Here is a 17,015-nt window from a genome sequence, read left to right as displayed (position 1 = left end):
TTTTGTCAGTTTTACATGCCATAAAAAACAAGGCTTTTACATAACCGCTGGAAATAAAAACTGCAACAAAAATACTTTTCTGTTCCATGAGAGCTACAAAAGGATGTTGTTAGAATACAGACACAATGTTTTGGGGAGCCATAAACAGAGTTGACAAGGAATGTGCAATACCATAACTAGCTCTGATTTAAGGCCTGGCATTGTTAGCATCATGATCTCCGTGTATAATCTCAGATGTCAAATATCTCACTGCCCTTGCAGCTGGTTTGGACGAAGGGAGGCGCCATACAGCTGTTGTCCAGTGAGACTCCAGTGGATGGTCCTATTTATATTTTCATCATTCAGACTGATGGGAAAGGTGAAGGTTAGCTGTGATTCAAAGGGGGTTACTACACTGGAATCCCAAACAGAGGAGATTATTATAGATCTAGAAACTGTGAATGTGTGTGATCTAGAAAAACATTGTGTCTTTGTAATCGCCATGGCAACGGACGAACGGCACTGAGGAGGAGAGAAGGGGTGTAGTTAGAAACAGGGTGGTGTGTGGAGAGAGCAAGATTCTTAGGGAGGAAGAGAGAGTGGTTGTGGAGTGGAAGTGGGATTCAGAGAAAAGTGTTTTTGCAAAGAGAAGAAGAGGAGGAAGAAGAGAGGACCAGAGACAAAGCAGTGTTTTTTTTATTTTATATTTTTGTCTTTTGCTGTCGAAGATGTTTCTCAGCTTGGTGATGCTGCTCCTCTGTCTCTCCCAAACAGAGTTGGCAAGAGTTTGGACTCAACAGCAAACAGGTGAGCTGTTTGTATTTTCCCTCCATCATCTTTGCTCAGTGCCTCCTGTCTGGTCACACAGATGCTAAAGTCTACAAATGTGGCAAGCCTGTCTTGCAGCTTCTCCACTTTTTTTAAATATTTTGTTGTATTAGTACTTTTACTTAATTTTCTGAAGCCTGCGCAATTAAACTTATCATGCAAACGTTTTTTGCTGTCACAGTCATGTACCCAAACTTTCCTGAACTTGGAAGAATAGTTAATGGTTTTACTAATTAATTTACATCTCAATGCTGTTTCTATTTTAACTTGCTATAAACCACAGAGGTTTAGCAGGAATCTTTATGGACCAGCAAATGGGCATGCCATGCCCTTTTCATTTTATGCACAAAAGTGAATGACCTACTTTACAATAAAGTGTACAATAAAAATACCCAATTCCACAAGCATGCAACGGAGTCCAAACAACAACCCGCAAACAGCCTGTCTCAGTTTTAAAATTAGATTTGGACTTTGTTTTTCTTCTTGCCTCCCTGCTAGAGTCTGGCACAAACTTTTTGGAGACTGTTAGCGAGAAGACATAGATTTATCAGTTACTATATATTTCTTGATATAAATGCAAGTATGTCTTTTGGGAAGCTGGAATTCGTAATAAATCTTTCCCTACATTTCACAACCGCTGGTTCTTCAGCATCAAAACAAGTTAAACCATCTAGTACTCCTACTGAGTCCAGAAGAAATCTACTGCGTAAGGATTATATTGCAGAAGAAACAGCATCACAAAGTCCTGTGCAGGAGGCACACAGATATGTGCTTGCAACATAATGGATCACTCAGTATTGACCTTGCATATCCTCCTTTCCCTTTCCTAATTTGCTCTTATCTGCCTTGTCACTCAACATTATATACTGTTCCCTTCTTAAAATATGACTCTGGTCCTAAGAGAGCCATGTACACCATCTGAACCAGACTGTAAAAACATAGACCCCCGAGCTGAAAATGAATTGTGTACCCGGTAATGACCTCAGTGTTTGGCCTCCTGTCTCTTGTTCTGCTGAGAAGTTTGCTTAACAAATAACATGAAGCTGATCCAGACATTTTGGAGCTAAGCACACTCTGGAAGAATAAGAAAGAAAGTGAAAAGGATTGTTTTGTAAGATTGAATCACAGATAAGATGTTATTGTCTGTGGATCCCAGATTGACTCTTATTTTATAAAAGTCATGTGCAATTTGACTTTTGATAGCAAAACACATGTTTTAGGAAAATTAAAGAGGCAGGAACGAAAACGGTTCTCTGCCAACAGCTGAGCAGCTTATTCTTTGAATTATGTTGTAATTTGAAACAGCATTTGTATGGGAAATGGTTTTGGCCTGAACTATGTCCCCTTCATTAATTTCTCTTATCGGACAATGAAAAGCAGCCTCATCCACGCAGAGATTTCATTTCACCATAACAGAAGAAAAGTGAGGCAATCAATGCACCCATGTTTTGTTAACAAGACTTGACCGAAATTGGAATGTCACTTGTTTTAATAGTTTTATTGTGAAATACAACTTTGTTACACCCTCTTAGGGATATTATCAGTTGTATTTGTCATTTTAAGATTCCCGGGTGTGCTTTAGAGCATTATTACCATGATAACTGCTTCAGTCAGCAGCTCATTTACTGGCCAAAATATATACTAAAAGAAGCCACGCCTCATTAGCTTTCTCTATTTTTAATAGTCTAATGGAAGTGAGAGTTCACTAAACATGTTACTTTTCCTCTCTCAAATACAGAGGATTTATTGAATCACCAAGACAAAAGTGTCTCTCTGTATTCAAGCCTTATTATCTGTAATGAAAGCTGTTCAAAAACAGGAATTGCACATCTGTAAATCAACCACAATCCCTCAAGTGAACTACACATATTTATGTGGGTGATGTTGAGGAGTCAATGCCAACTCCTTCAGCATCTGCTCAGGAAGGGTGTGTCCTCACAGTCCTCTGACCGCTCACAGAAGAAGTCAACTAAATGTCGTGGTTTGGTTGCTCCTAAAAGAGCTGGCAGAGGTCAGTTTTCTGACCAAAACATCTGCCTTTTCATTGCCTAAATTTAAAAGAATGGTGTTAATCCTTAGCTTAGTGCTTCTCTCATTGCCTCAAAAATATTAAAACTTTTACACTCTGAAATAAACTTGTCTTATACTGGATTTAGTACGAACTTCATCTGTTTTCTTGACCAAGGGTGGTTTTACCCAATGATGTTTTTCTCACTTTGACTCACCAGCACCATTCATATGTTGGCACAGTGAGATTCTTAGGTATTATCTTCTAACCGAGGCACCACCCTGTTCTTTTCCTAGAGCAAAAGGAGAAGTACTAAACAAATTAGGACCCATCTTCACATTGACTCACTTGAGTCAATATGATGACAGATGATGAAGACGAAGACAGAGTTGACTCATTTGCTTAGGAACTGTTTTGCAATCCTTTGGATTTTTTTTTCCCTTTTTCTTTTGTTGGTGGGTATTTCATCATATACACAAGAATAAATAGAAAGACGGGACTGCTATAATTGTCGATGTGATTTGCATGGACCATATTACAAAATTGTGCAACTGGTAGCTCACATTACATCATAGTAAAATCTTAGTTTTGAAGTTAGTTCTCCAGTTTTGAAGATTTTACAGATATATTATTTTATAAATTATAAAATATATAAAATATATGTGTATAAAATATAAAAGTATATCCAGTATATTATTGCATATATAGAGGTATATTTTATTAATTATTTAATTATTATTTAATTATTTATGTGACTACAAGGCAATTTATAGTGTTGTTATTGACTTTTATCAACATACTGTATTTCAAGGGCATATTCAAAATGTCAGATTTTAATTAATAGTATTAATTCTTTCACAACGCTTATTGTACTATTTTGTATGAATTACAAGAAATGTTGTAAGATACCTAGCAGTAGGATCAGAGTTCAGACTATGTGTTGTATTCCTGTGAGAATGGTTGGAGAGGGAGTGATTTTTATTTTTTTTTTTGTTAGTTTAGCAGATAGACAATCTAACTCCTAACTCGTTTTGGTTATCTGCCACAAATTCTTATTCAGCATTTGCACTCCTCCCAGCTTTTATAAACCAGAATATGTTTATCTGCTACACTGCAGACCTCAACAACTGTGCGCACACCAGTTCTTCTTACCTCATAGATGCCATTACAGGGCGGATCCAGTCCTCAACAATCGCACATCTAGGTTTAATATACGAGCTGCCCCGAACACATTGACGCACCATTTAATTGCATCAAAGGGTGGAGAGAAACATTTATGAACAAGTACAATAAACTCCTTATGAGGTCAAGACATTTGGGTTGTCACTTCAGAGACTTGTTAAATGACACATTGTAGTTTTCGGTGGAAGAAATCAGTATTATAACTGAGTGGATGTAGAGTGATGTTAAAAGCAGGCCTCGCCAACCAATGTCCCACAAAGTCTGAACTCTGGGGGTTTGGCACAGGACATAAGGACCAACAGGCCTATGTTCCCCTCCACACTCAGTACAGAAATGTAGACATCAACATTTCCCTGACACAAGAGAAGCTGCGCTGGGTGCTGGCACCTACAAGAACTTGTTTAGAAGCGCTTGAAAATGTGGCCAAATTCAATATGTCAGATTTAATATTATGACATTTTTTTCCTTGTTTATTATCCAGATTTTTGTTAAGGCAAATACTCTGAACTAACATGAGGCTCCTTGCTTTCACCACTTTCTCCTTGCTCCTATCTGTCCAATAGAACCTTTTCTGTTGTTGCTGGAAATTCCCCATCTTCTGTTTCCCAGTTGACTCATGGTGTTCCTCAAGGGTCAATCTTGGGGCCATTGCTGTTCTCCATTACAATACTATTGTTGTACTGACATCACCCAGTTATATGTCCTAACCAAACTTACCACCTGCCTTTCTGATATCAATTGCTGGACTTCTCAAAATTTCCTCCAACTTAACGATGACGAAATGTAAATTATCTTATTTGCCACACCCAGTTCTTTCAGTCAGATAGCCCACAATCTTGGAGCCCTATCACATAACATTAAGCCATCTGCAAGAAATTTGGGGGTTTGATTCTGGCCTTTGTTTTAATGACCAAATTAGGAAGGTTGTTCAATCATGTTTCTTTCAACTTAATTTCAAAAATTAGATCCTTCTTATCCTTGGAGGACTTACACAGGGTTGTCCAAGGCTTTTTTCCCTCGTCTAGATTTATGTAATGCGCTCTACACAGGTATTACTCATGTTCCCCTCTATCACCTTCAATTGGTTAAAAATGCTGCTGCTAGGATTATATAACTCCAATCCAGCCTCCCTGCAATGGCTTCCCGTTCATTTTTGCATTGATTGTTAAAATTTTACGGTTGACCTTCAAGGCTTTACATGACCAGGCCCCTAATTATAAAATCCTGCTTAGATTGGCTGATAGTGGCTTTCTGGTCCTGGCAGTTGACTAAGAGCTATCAGGCTTTTGCAGTCCGGGCCCCAAAAACTCTGGAACAATTTACCTGCTGTGATTAGGTTAGCTAAATCTATCACTGCTTTTAAATCTCTTCTTGAAACATTCTTTTTAAAAAAAAAAAAAAAAAAAAAAAGCTTTCATCTCTGTGTGAATTTTATTTTATTTCACTTTATGCATTTATATTTTATTATTATTGTCTTATTGTACTTTATCTTGTGTTTGCACTTTGTAACATTGTTAAGAAAAGTGCTATTTAAATAAATGTTATTATTATTTGTTTAACAATGAACATCTACAAAACTGAAGTAAAGAAGATTTAAGTTCTAGTCTATTAATTTTCCTCATTAACATGGGCAAGTAAAAGTAGTAGTAGTAGAAGGAGAGGGAGGTATGTCTGCATTCGAGTTATGTAATATGTTTACCTTGTGCTATAATGTGGGTTTGGTTACCATAATTTCTCACACCCCATGAGCTACTAGGCTATATATGCCCTTCTCCCCTTGTAGCTGTAGTTATTTCAAACTAACAATGTTTTGCAAACGTCAGGACCCATCTTTATTAAAACCATTTTACTGAATGTGCATCCACATGCTTTAAATGTCCTTACCTTCATCTTTAACCAGTCTAAATGTTTCATCCTGGTGTCAAACATGCACACCCTGGGATACAACTCTGTCAGGGCAGAAGTAGATGAAAGATAAATCTCAGCCATTTCACAAGCAAATTGTTTCAAAATGAAAATCACCATTAATGCACTGCATGGGAGTTGGAATGTCATCGCAGTTTATTTGACTCAGGTGTGCTAGAACAGAGCTGGACCAAATACTAATGGGTACATCCCAAGTCCCTTAAATTGCATCCACATTTCCCTCACTTGCGTCCTTTCCTTGCGTCTTAGTCCCTCCCACAGAGGATGCATGGAAAGGGAAACCAAGCAAGGAGAGAGGAAATGAGGAAATATGTTTTTAAAGAAATGAGACGTCCTTTCCTCTGAAGTGACACATGAAGCAACGTCAGTTTCTGATGACGACAGCAGCTGATCACAGCTGGATCAGCTGTCCGTCGGATTTGAAAGCTGTAGACTTTTAACCGAGTTTGTGTGCTAATACTAATAAATGTGCAGTTATCACTGCCAGAGCAGCTGTTTTCTCTCTGTAGCCTGTTACCTGTTTGCCAAACACCTGCAGATGAATAAAAACCTGCATTCTGTATTTATACTGAGTCCTTCTCAGAGGCACAGGAACCATTTCTACTGGCTGAATGTAGTCATATTATTTATTCATTGTGTGCGGCTGTATTTATTGATATTCTGATTGTGAATTCATCATTTAATAACCTAGAATATGATTAGGCTGTCTTTTGAACAAACAAAATTATCTATTAGGCTAAATGTTTCAGGAACAAACTCAACGTCCAGGATTTTTAAGCCTCACATGTGAGTGGAGATGACAATTATTATTAAGTAAAATATAAATGTGTTTAAAATTTGTTTCTTGCTGACAGAGACTCTCCCTGACTTCAATTTTATCCATAATAACAAATAATGGGGGGAATAACAGCTCATAAAGAGAAAAATCTTACCAATAAATGAAGAAGATTGTTTATGGTTCTTTGTTGTTCAGACCAACAATTCAATTTAACATTCAATAGTGGTATATTCCTTGGGGAAGTTCACAATACTAAGAATAAATGCTTGAATGAATACATCAAGAACTAAATAAAAGCTATAATTCTGCCCCAAGGAAGATTCTTTTGGGCTTCACTTCATGGAGAAATTAATTTGCAGAAAATTTGACTAGGACAAAGTTTGTCTTAGAAATTAAGTTAAAGAGGTTTCCTTTAAAAAATAGCATTGAATATATCCAGCAAAAAAGACATTAGATAGATTTAGAATTAATATTGAATATTATTGCAATTTCTATGGACTAGAAGAAACAATCTGTCATATGTTTTATCACTGTATATACAGTAAATACCAGAATATTTTGGGAGGATGTTCCGCATTATATAAGAAGGAAAACTGGGCAAATGATCCAATTTCAGGATAAAGACATGTTTATATGTCTTGAAGGTAATGAGAAGGAAAAATATATTATTATTATTATTATTATCATTATTATTATAATAATGATTATTATTATTTGTATAGTTACTCTTACTATTAGGAAACTTCACATTCACAAGAAGAGATAGGCTTACTCCAAACCAAATCTTGGACATCTTTATCAATACTGCATCAATATAGCACCACGATTAGAGACCTTAAGAATAACTAATTGTGTTGTTAAGTTTCTCATGGACCAGTAATAAGTTATTTTGAATTTGTATTACTTTTCTTTCTTTTTTTCTTGTAACTTTGCATATATAACCCTGGTACGGACAGTTTTGTGTGTGTGTATTGTTAATGTACATGTGTTCTTTTAAATTCTCCATGTGCGATTCTTTTTCTAGGACGGCGAGGTCATGACCCGCCCAACTCTGCCTCTGATGGGTTTACCCTGATATTCTTACCCTGACCTAGCCAATCTCACTCCTCATACCTGAAGCTAGCCGACGAAGGCAACGAGTACTAACCAATCAGAGGCGAGTAGGGCAGGTCATGACTTCACCGTCCTAGGATAGAAAAATTGGCTGTTCTTAAGTCTATATGGCTGAATCAACTTTGTAGTAATGCTAAACTTACAACATGGAGATAAAAACGTGTGTACACTTACTCTGTTAATTTTAAAATGCAAATACTTCAACAGCAGTGTCTGAATTTTGTTAACTTTGAATGAAAGCCTTTTTCCTTCAGCTAAGGGGCAGACCGGTCTGCTAGCTATGTTAGCTAGCGTTAGCATGAGTTGGGGAGCAAGCAAACACCTTTACACACATAATGACAGAAGATTGACAACTTTAAATCGACTTTAAATCGAAGTGTTTGAGTTTAGGCTTTTTAACCGAACCACTGATAGATCCGGTCGAGTCACCCTGCTCAGTTTAATCTGCTCAGTTGCCAACAGTCCCGACACGAAAACACCGGAGCAACAGAGACCAACTCTTCGCGGCAGCCAGGCTGACCACGGCAGGACATTCACGGCGTTTCTGACGGGAAACTGAACATAACGGAGTGATTCTCTTGGCTTTTTTGTATGTTGTTCGTAAACGTTCCCAGCGCCAATTCAAAAAACCCTCCCGTAGTTTACTGAAAGCCAGAGACAGAAAACAGCAAACGTTAAGTACGAGAGGTCGCCCTTACTTAGGGTTAGATGAGACACCCCGCGAAAGAAATCAGTGTCGCCGGGGTTTATATGAGCTGCGTGACGTCATCCACCGTGTCCCGTAATGTGCCGAAAAGAAGTCGCAATCCCCAACAATCACCGTAATGTCCTTAAAAGACAAACGACAAAAGTCATAAATCCTACAAATAGATCCTCAAAAATATAATAGATTGTTGTTATACAAACATTAAATAGTTTTAGCCACACATATATCATACATTTGTTTGTCATTATGAAGTCTGGAAGTGATTGTTATAGGTACACTTAAACGTTTTTATCACCTGCTTGTGGAAAAAATAGGAAGTGTGATTGGTAAACACTGACTCTTTATTTTTTTTAACGAAGCTGTAAAATCTAAAAAATAAAAAAAACGTTTTGTGGGAGCCAAATGTATTTCTGAAATTTGCTGAAATCGTAGTCTTCTGGAATAATTTATTAATTACATAGTCTGTAATCTTTTTATTTTACACAGCACACTATGAGATTGTTAAGAAAAGTCCAAGAAATGTAAAAGCATTGCTTACGTGTTATGTTTCTTACATAGCATATTTACTGCATAGCATATTTGCCTAAAACAACAAGGAAAACATTTAGTTTTAATTATACAGGAATCAATTTTTATTTGAACTGACTTAGAGTGGGCAGTTCATTAGATAAGCAAGCATATTTGCCTAAAACAACAAGAAAAACATGAAATTTTAATTATACAGCGATCAATTTTATATGAACTGACTTCGAGTGGGCAGTTCAATTGATAAATATTTTTGCAGACTATCCCACACAAAAAAGTCCTTAAAAAGCTTTCTAGGCAAACATTGTCAGTGTTTGTATACCATCAGCAGCAATTACTTTTAGGAGCTCATTCTGTACGGTTTTAAATCTACAGCTGTGTCCTTGACTGAGGTTGTGCAAGGACCAAGATTCCTGCAGGTTCAAATCCAAGTCTTGGTATAAATGTACCAGCAGTCATCCATTTTCCACACTCCACAGAAAATCATAGTTTGGTGCTAAAATAAACTCCCAACATCAACTGGAAAGTAATCCTCAGTGTGGCTTTGAATCCTAGAGTCTATTCTATTCTATGCTTTCAATATGCGCTTTGAATGAAAGACAAGTCATCAGTTAAAACAACCAAAACTTTAAAACAAAACATACCTACCCCAGTTTGCTTACACATACATGGTTTACATTGTTTGTAGGATTTGACAGTTCCCTCCGAGCACCAGTAAATATGCATTTGTATTGTTTTTGTCTCTATTCAACAATGGTTCAAACTGACAAGGCTAAGACTGACAATATCAAAAGCAAATTGTAATTTCTCATTTGGCTGAGTGACTAAGCTCTGAGCCACAACTGTAAACATCATTCTCAACAGTTTGAATAAAACTGGCATCAGAAATGTTTGCCTGCAGTGTGTGGCACCGCAGGGTAAAACAAAAGCTTTGCTGTGTTACCTTTTGTTTTTTTCATATTGAAATGGGAGAGTAGGAATAAATGGATTTACAATTTGAAATGCATGAATGCAAGTGCTTATGCATCACATCCCACAATAGCTGTTATGTACTTTAACACGATGACCAGCAAAACATACTAAACCGATATGCATAATTTTTTAACAGACGATTGGTACAGTGTGATCTCACAGCAGCATGAAGAGTCAACCAGAGATGACAGTCACACTCACAGAACCCAAAGGTCATCTTCAGGCCATGCTAGGACAAGCAGGGCAGTCCAGGGTGGAGAGCTAACCATCAACACGCTGCCAGACAACATGACACGCGTAGTGGTGAGTGCCATGCCACAGCATTTCATATGACTGTAATGGTTTGTGGCAGTTATATTATGTTTTTGGCTTTTAACATGTTGGATTTTGTTTTAGTTGGAGTTAAACACTGCCCTCTTTTGGAAAGTAAAATGTACTCTTTTCCACTCTCTTGGAGAAGCATACGGCAGCATATGATTTAACTGTGTTCACTGTGACTTCTTGATGCCTGTATGACACGCTCTGTGAACACAGTCACATCATTACAAGCACCGATTCTCTGTGTTTTTCTGTCTGGAAGGAGGATTCTGGCAAATATTATACATGGCGTAGTTTTGGCCCCGAGGACCAACGCACACAGGAACTATGGGTAGACATGAGTGACATCCGGCATGGCCAAGTCAGAGTCCATGGCATTCTGTCAAATTCATACAAACAGGCTGTGGTGAGTCTCACACACAAAAAATACATGTACTTTTTTGCTATCTTTGCAAGATATTCATTAAAAAAAATCCAATGTATATTGCTTTATCACCAGGCCATCAATAAGTAGTGTGTTTTATTGTGCACAGGGGGTATAGCTCAGTGGTAGAGCATTTGACTGCAGATCAAGAGGTCCCCAGTTCAAATCTGGGTGCCCCCTATAGTGATAAGCTCAAGTTGGTTGTGCTAAATCAGTAAACCTCTATTTAAAATCTTTAGAATAGATAAAAACACTGATTCTTTGTCAACAGAGAGAAGCTTCACATGATACTCAACCATGACAATCAACACACCAGTTGCACAAATGCTGCTTTCATTGTAAAACTCATCTTTCATATGTATTTGTCAAGATATTAGCAGTGAGAAAATGGTCCTTGTTGGGGGTTATAGCTCAATGAGAGCATTTGACTGCAGATCAAGAAGTTCAACTCTGGGTGCCCCTTACTTCTAAAAATGTCCATTCTGTGTTATACTAGCATGGCTGCATTTAAAGTCTTCTTGTGGGAAGTAGTGTAAGAAAATGCAAACTTGCTATAATATATAAACAAACTGCAAGGTTTGTGTGCTTTTAAACCCATCTTTTCTATATCCTTGGTCAGACAACAAAGTGCTGAATAGCAACACTACAGCAAATATAAGTACACAAACAATCTCTGGCTCTTCACTTTTCAAAGGAGGGAAGCCTACATTTTACCCCTCACATTATAAATTGATCTTTTTGTGATAAATCATTGATAAACATTTCATTCATATAGTCATTTACCAGCCTATCAATAAGAATCAATTATTAGATGGTGAGAGGGGGTATAGCTCAGTGGTAGAGCATTTGACTGCAGATCAAGAGGTCCCCAGTTCAAATCTGGGTGCCCCCTGAAATTGAAGCAATTGTCTTTATAGTGGTCCACCATAGTGTTAATCTCTCCACATACACCAGTATTTGACCATTTGAAAATGTGTCATTACTATGTCCTTGGTGAGATAAAGTGCTAAAAAAAAACAACAATACTGCAGAATTGCTGACTCTTTAAAGGAAATAATCCAGAATCTTACCCCCATATTATGTGAATGACAACAAAACACACGTAATATAAATACATGCACCAATCTTTTCACCTACTGTTTATCCGTATGGTAATTTGCCAGGCCGTCAGTGAAGAACATATAGGGGGGTGTAGCTCATTTGACTGCAGATCAAGAGGTCCCCAGTTCAAATGTGGGTGCCCCCTTTGAGCAAGCATTCAACACATGTCCCACTAATGTAGTTGTGATAAAAAAAAAAATGTTCAACCATTTTGATAACAAAAGTCATCTTTCATGTATGTCCTTGATGAGATATAGCACTAAAGTGCAACACTGCACTGCAGCATTTGCAAATACACGTAGATGATTTATTTGTCAGAGGAAAAAAGCCTGAAATCTTATCCTTCACATTTTATGTGAGACCAAGGCTGAGTGGAGTTCAATCTGAAGCATGCGCTCACACTGCCAAGGGAGTTAAAGGACTGTTGGTACATGCCAAAAGCCACAGACCTGCCAGAGGCTGTCAGCACCTGCCCGTTCTGGACCTTTATTGTCCAACACCTGGCACCTGTATAATACTTTTGGCTCACTTTAATCCAGAAAGATTTGGTGGATTAGTTACAGGAAAGAAAAAGTCCTGTACAATGAAAAAGTTGCCGCGGCAAAACACTGATGGGTAAATCTCAAGATTTTCCAAGTGGAAATTGGAGTGCTTTAGCTTTGTAGCAACATCCAATCTAGGTTACACTGTTGGAGAAACAACAGTTGTTACATTTTTCAGTGCTTACATCAGGTTGTAAAAGGATGAAGCTAAGAAGCAAAATGTGCTCGAGACAGGTGTCTGTAGTATATTATGATAGTAAAACTGGACTCATGGGTCATCATCTTCATCAGTGGTTACAACACGGTCAGTTGTCCCATTTTCCTTATTAATCTTGATAGTGATAATATGCATTATGAAAATTAGTCTCTGTGGTGTTGTAGATAACAGTTATTTAGCAGATTATATGTTTTGGGAAATTCACACCCAGTTACCGCAGCCAAGTTGTGTCTATGCTTTAACTTGATCCTTGCAAAAGAGTTACATCACACTGTGTATTGGGAAAAAATGTTTATCAGAGACAGGGTGACTGCTAAGTTGGAAGCAGAGTCTGCTAGTGACCACAGGTGCATATCCCTGTACAAACTATACTGATAAGGCCAACCTCAACAGCAGCCCAGGGGGGTATAGCTCAGTGGTAGAGCATTTGACTGCAGATCAAGAGGTCCCCGGTTCAAATCCGGGTGCCCCCTTCCTTATATACAAAGGTCAACATTAATTAAGTTAAATAGATCACATTAGGTTAGTGGGCTTTCACATCTATGGCTTAGTCTGATAGTAATGAAGGTATGACAGTTCAATTTAAAAGTGTGCACATACAGCTGATAGACTTACTACATGAGCGAGAATGTTGCTCATATCATGTCACATGTAAATAAAACAAAAAGAGCTTTTCCCAGACATGTTAGCATTTTGCAGCTTTTTTATTCTACCTCAGAGCAACTCAAACTCGCTCTGCCTCGTCCTCCTTTAGGAGCTGATTAGGATGCTTAGCAGCACTGCAGAACAGCAACTTAAAACATAACCTCAAAACAGGAGGCTGCAATCTGGTGCATTGTAGCTTTAGTTTACTTCCACAAAGCATTATTGAAAATGTATTATTTTTTTGTTAAATATCTTTACTTGTCTTTAACTTTAGATGGACAAACATTATAAAATGACATGTGTAAGGGAAGATTATTACAGAACAGAACGATCTGAACAAACCTGGGAGGTTTATCAAAAGATCCACTTAAGTGAAATATATCTTCTAGCTATAGAGCATCGAGCAGCTTTAATATGTGGGGTTTAAGATTCAGTGAAGATCAATGCAATCCAAGAATACCTGATTTTTACCAAATATTTCAGACATTTCTTTAAAAACCTTTTGAATGATAAAAAAAAAATGCTGTATGTTAAAATATTTCTCTCTTCTACTTTCTCTCTTTGCAGAGGGTTGCCCTGTCATTTGACTTTCCCTTTTATGGACATTACCTGAGGCAGATTACCATAGCAACAGGAGGTACATTTTCATTTTCTAACAGATGTTCAAGTGACCTTTTCAAGCATATGTTCAGAGCGGAGAAGTGTTTTTGCAATGTAACAGGTCGTACAGTACACAAGTCTTACATATTTGTCCATCTGGCCATTTTCAGGGTTTATCTTTACAGGGGACATTACTCACCGTATGCTGACGACAACACAGTACATCGCCCCTCTAATGGCTAATTTTGACCCCAGCTACTCCAAAGAATCCACTGTGCAATACCTGGATAATGGTGAAGTACCTCCTGATATTTTAACATGTCACTGATCCTTAGATTATCTGGTGTTTTATTTGACTCCTGTTCGGTATCCACTGTCTTCAGGTAAGGTGTTTGTGGTCCAGTGGGAGCGGGTCAGACTCCTAGGCAAAGAGTCAGAAGGGGCCTTTACCTTTCAGGCTACACTTTACAAAACAGGAGCCATCACGTTCAGCTACCGAGATGTGAGACACAACCTCTGCTCTCTGCTCTGTGTAGCATTCTCAAAGCTGTTCACATAATTTTCCTTCTCATTGCATTATTCAAATGGGCATCTTTTTGTCTGTTTACCAGATACCGCTGTCATTAGATGTGATCAGTTCAGCTCAGCATCCAGTGAAGGTGGGTTTGTCTGATGCCTTCATGGTCACGTCAGCCTCTTCTCAATCACCAGGTAAGCAATAATGTTCATGCCTGTTCTCTTAGATGTAGCACGACCATCCAAAGACATAATCGGTCTTCAGTAAACCTTCAGGTACCTAACCCTGTGATATCTCTAAGTACAGATGCCCAGCGGCGGATGATTTACGAGTACCACAGGGCTGAGATAAACACCACAAAGATCACCAACTACTCTGCTGTCGAGTTCACCCCACTGCCTAGTAAGGGATCTATGTCCATATTAAATAAGTGGAAATACATTTAAAAGATGTGTTTTTGCATGCATCGACACTCCTAAATACCTACAGTATTTTCATGCCTGACTCTCTCTCTCTTCAGCCTGCCTGCAACACAACAACTGTGAGCTCTGCCACTCATCCAACCAAACTTCTGGCTGTAGTTGGTGCAATGTACTCCAGAGGTTAGTTCAGCACCTTGCTGGGCCCCGATGTTAATACAGTGCAGTTTAAACCCCTATCCATACACTTCTTGTGTGTTTTAGGTGTTCAGATGGCATGGATAGACACAGACAGGAATGGCTGGACTATGCCTGTTCAGAAGAGGTACTGCTGGATGTCAAGAATGAATACCTGTTGATTTGTTATTATAAATGTGTCATAATTTGAATGTATCTATCTATTAAATGGACAGAGTAAAGATGCAACCTGTGAGGATTACTTCAGGGGTGACAGTTCCATCGGCCCCTCTATCACACCAGAGATGGAGGATGTGACCTCTTTGACTCCTCTACAAAACGGCTGTGAAAGTGATGGTAAGGCTGTGTCATTTTCTGTGTCGAAGCAATGTACAGTCAATAAAAGCTGCAGGTTACAAACTCTGCAGTATATCATCATAATGCAAATGGTTTTTTTTCTTAAGTATGGATGCTGTGCTTTTTTTCTACCTTCAGATTACACCAAATGTCATATATTCAAGACTGGCAGTGGTGAGTTAATACTTGTATGAGTCATTATGGTTAAGGTATATGAAGGAATTTTTAACCATGTGTCTTCCATACAGATGTGAAGACAGATTCTTCAACCACGAGTGAAGGGTTGGCTAACTCAGGAGTGATAGCCGGCATAGCAGCCGCTCTGGTGTTACTCTTAGCTCTGACAGTAGTAGCCCTTTACATCAACTACCATCCCACGGCTGCATCGCCACTTTACCTCATCCAGGTGAGCACAGAATATGTCTTACACCAACCCCGATTGTTGATGTTCGTCCACATCAAATATATCATTTCTTTTACTTGATTTTTTTTTTCAGCGACGCAAGAACTACTGGCCTTCCTTTAAGTTTCAGAAGCAACAATCTGGTTACACAGAAGTAGAGGGAGAAGGCCACGAGAGGGACAGCATCGTTGAAGCCGGGCCATGTTGAAACCGTAAATGCGACCATGGATGAACAAGATATTTGCATTGAACTGATTTCTCCAAACATTCAAACATTTACTTTTCCAAACCAGTTAAACTTTAACATTCAGTTATGATTGTTTTTCAAGTGGTTTATCATCTCATGATGACACACTGTTGCAGCAGTTTCTGTATATTATAGTTGAATGTTATATGATGTTAAATGATTTCATTTGAAATTGCTATCTCTTTTTGAATAAACTATTGTTGCATTCACATCTTTTTAAATAAATCAAATTTGACTGCAATAAACTGTGAATTGCATGCCAATAGCTGGACAACTTTAGCAATAAGGAAGTTCAGTGAGACACATCAACTATGCTGTTTTACATCAAACAAATAAAGATCTGGATGTGCTTCAGTTTCAGTTTCTGCTGCTTTTGACTGTGAAGTTGATCTTTTTAAGCTCCACCTCTGCTTTTGCAACACTGCAGTGTAGTATGCAGCTTCTGATCAGTATCCCAGCCTACAAGGCTTATGTTTTAGTGTTTTATGTCAGGTTCGATATGATGAAAGGTTTGCAAACTCACAAAATGTTGCAGCCACGTTAAACGAGGTAATATCAGCTATGTATATGCAGACAGTACAATTCTTTTGTCAGCAGGTGTCAGCCTAACCAAATGTATCACATGGACACATCAAGTAGGACATGCAGTGAACGTGGCAGATGTGTAAAAATGTGATTTAAGATCACTCGTCTGGTAAAGCCCCCCCAAAAACCGCAGCAATAGAGGTGATCGCATAAGTTTGCCATGCAAGCACAGATGGAGAAAGGACAGATTTATCGGACGTGCACAAGCTGGATTCATTGACAGAGACGCAAATTTTTAGATTGTGTTGCTTGACAAGAACTTTTCCGCACACAAGTACTGCAGTCTCGGATAAATATGTACAATGCATAGATGTTATAGTTCCTCTTCTGAAATAATAATCATATTTTTCTTCGGAGTAAAAAGGACGGAACCTCCCGCACTGCCTCTTCCCTTTCAGCTTGGGAGCGCGCAATTGGAGGGAGGAAGAGAGGGGGGCAGCGGGGAC

The 17,015-nt window shown here is 38.3% G+C and overlaps 1 protein-coding gene and 3 non-coding genes across 4 annotated transcripts; all 4 read left to right on the top strand.

The window, feature by feature from the left end:
• Positions 1-314: 314 nt before the first annotated feature.
• LOC137168652 (plexin domain-containing protein 1-like) lies at positions 315-16,860 on the top strand. The gene is made up of 14 exons (XM_067571383.1): positions 315-786; positions 10,154-10,320; positions 10,598-10,741; positions 13,832-13,901; positions 14,035-14,157; positions 14,248-14,366; positions 14,476-14,575; positions 14,688-14,783; positions 14,902-14,983; positions 15,065-15,125; positions 15,214-15,334; positions 15,473-15,508; positions 15,583-15,740; positions 15,832-16,860. Exons 1-14 carry the CDS (start codon positions 708-710, stop codon positions 15,943-15,945), a joined length of 1,470 nt encoding a protein of 489 aa, XP_067427484.1. The 5' UTR covers positions 315-707; the 3' UTR covers positions 15,946-16,860.
• trnac-gca (transfer RNA cysteine (anticodon GCA)) lies at positions 10,868-10,939 on the top strand. The gene has a single exon. It is a non-coding gene; the product is annotated as a tRNA-Cys (tRNA).
• trnac-gca (transfer RNA cysteine (anticodon GCA)) lies at positions 11,580-11,651 on the top strand. Its single transcript has one exon. It is a non-coding gene; the product is annotated as a tRNA-Cys (tRNA).
• Positions 13,021-13,092, top strand: trnac-gca (transfer RNA cysteine (anticodon GCA)). The gene has a single exon. It is a non-coding gene; the product is annotated as a tRNA-Cys (tRNA).
• Positions 16,861-17,015: the final 155 nt, after the last annotated feature.

This window comes from Thunnus thynnus, chromosome 17 (genome assembly GCF_963924715.1).
Source record: "Thunnus thynnus chromosome 17, fThuThy2.1, whole genome shotgun sequence".
In the NCBI taxonomy this organism is placed as follows: domain Eukaryota; kingdom Metazoa; phylum Chordata; class Actinopteri; order Scombriformes; family Scombridae; genus Thunnus; species Thunnus thynnus.
Note: the sequence above shows the minus strand (reverse complement) of the source record. Positions and strands in the feature narration are given on the sequence as shown.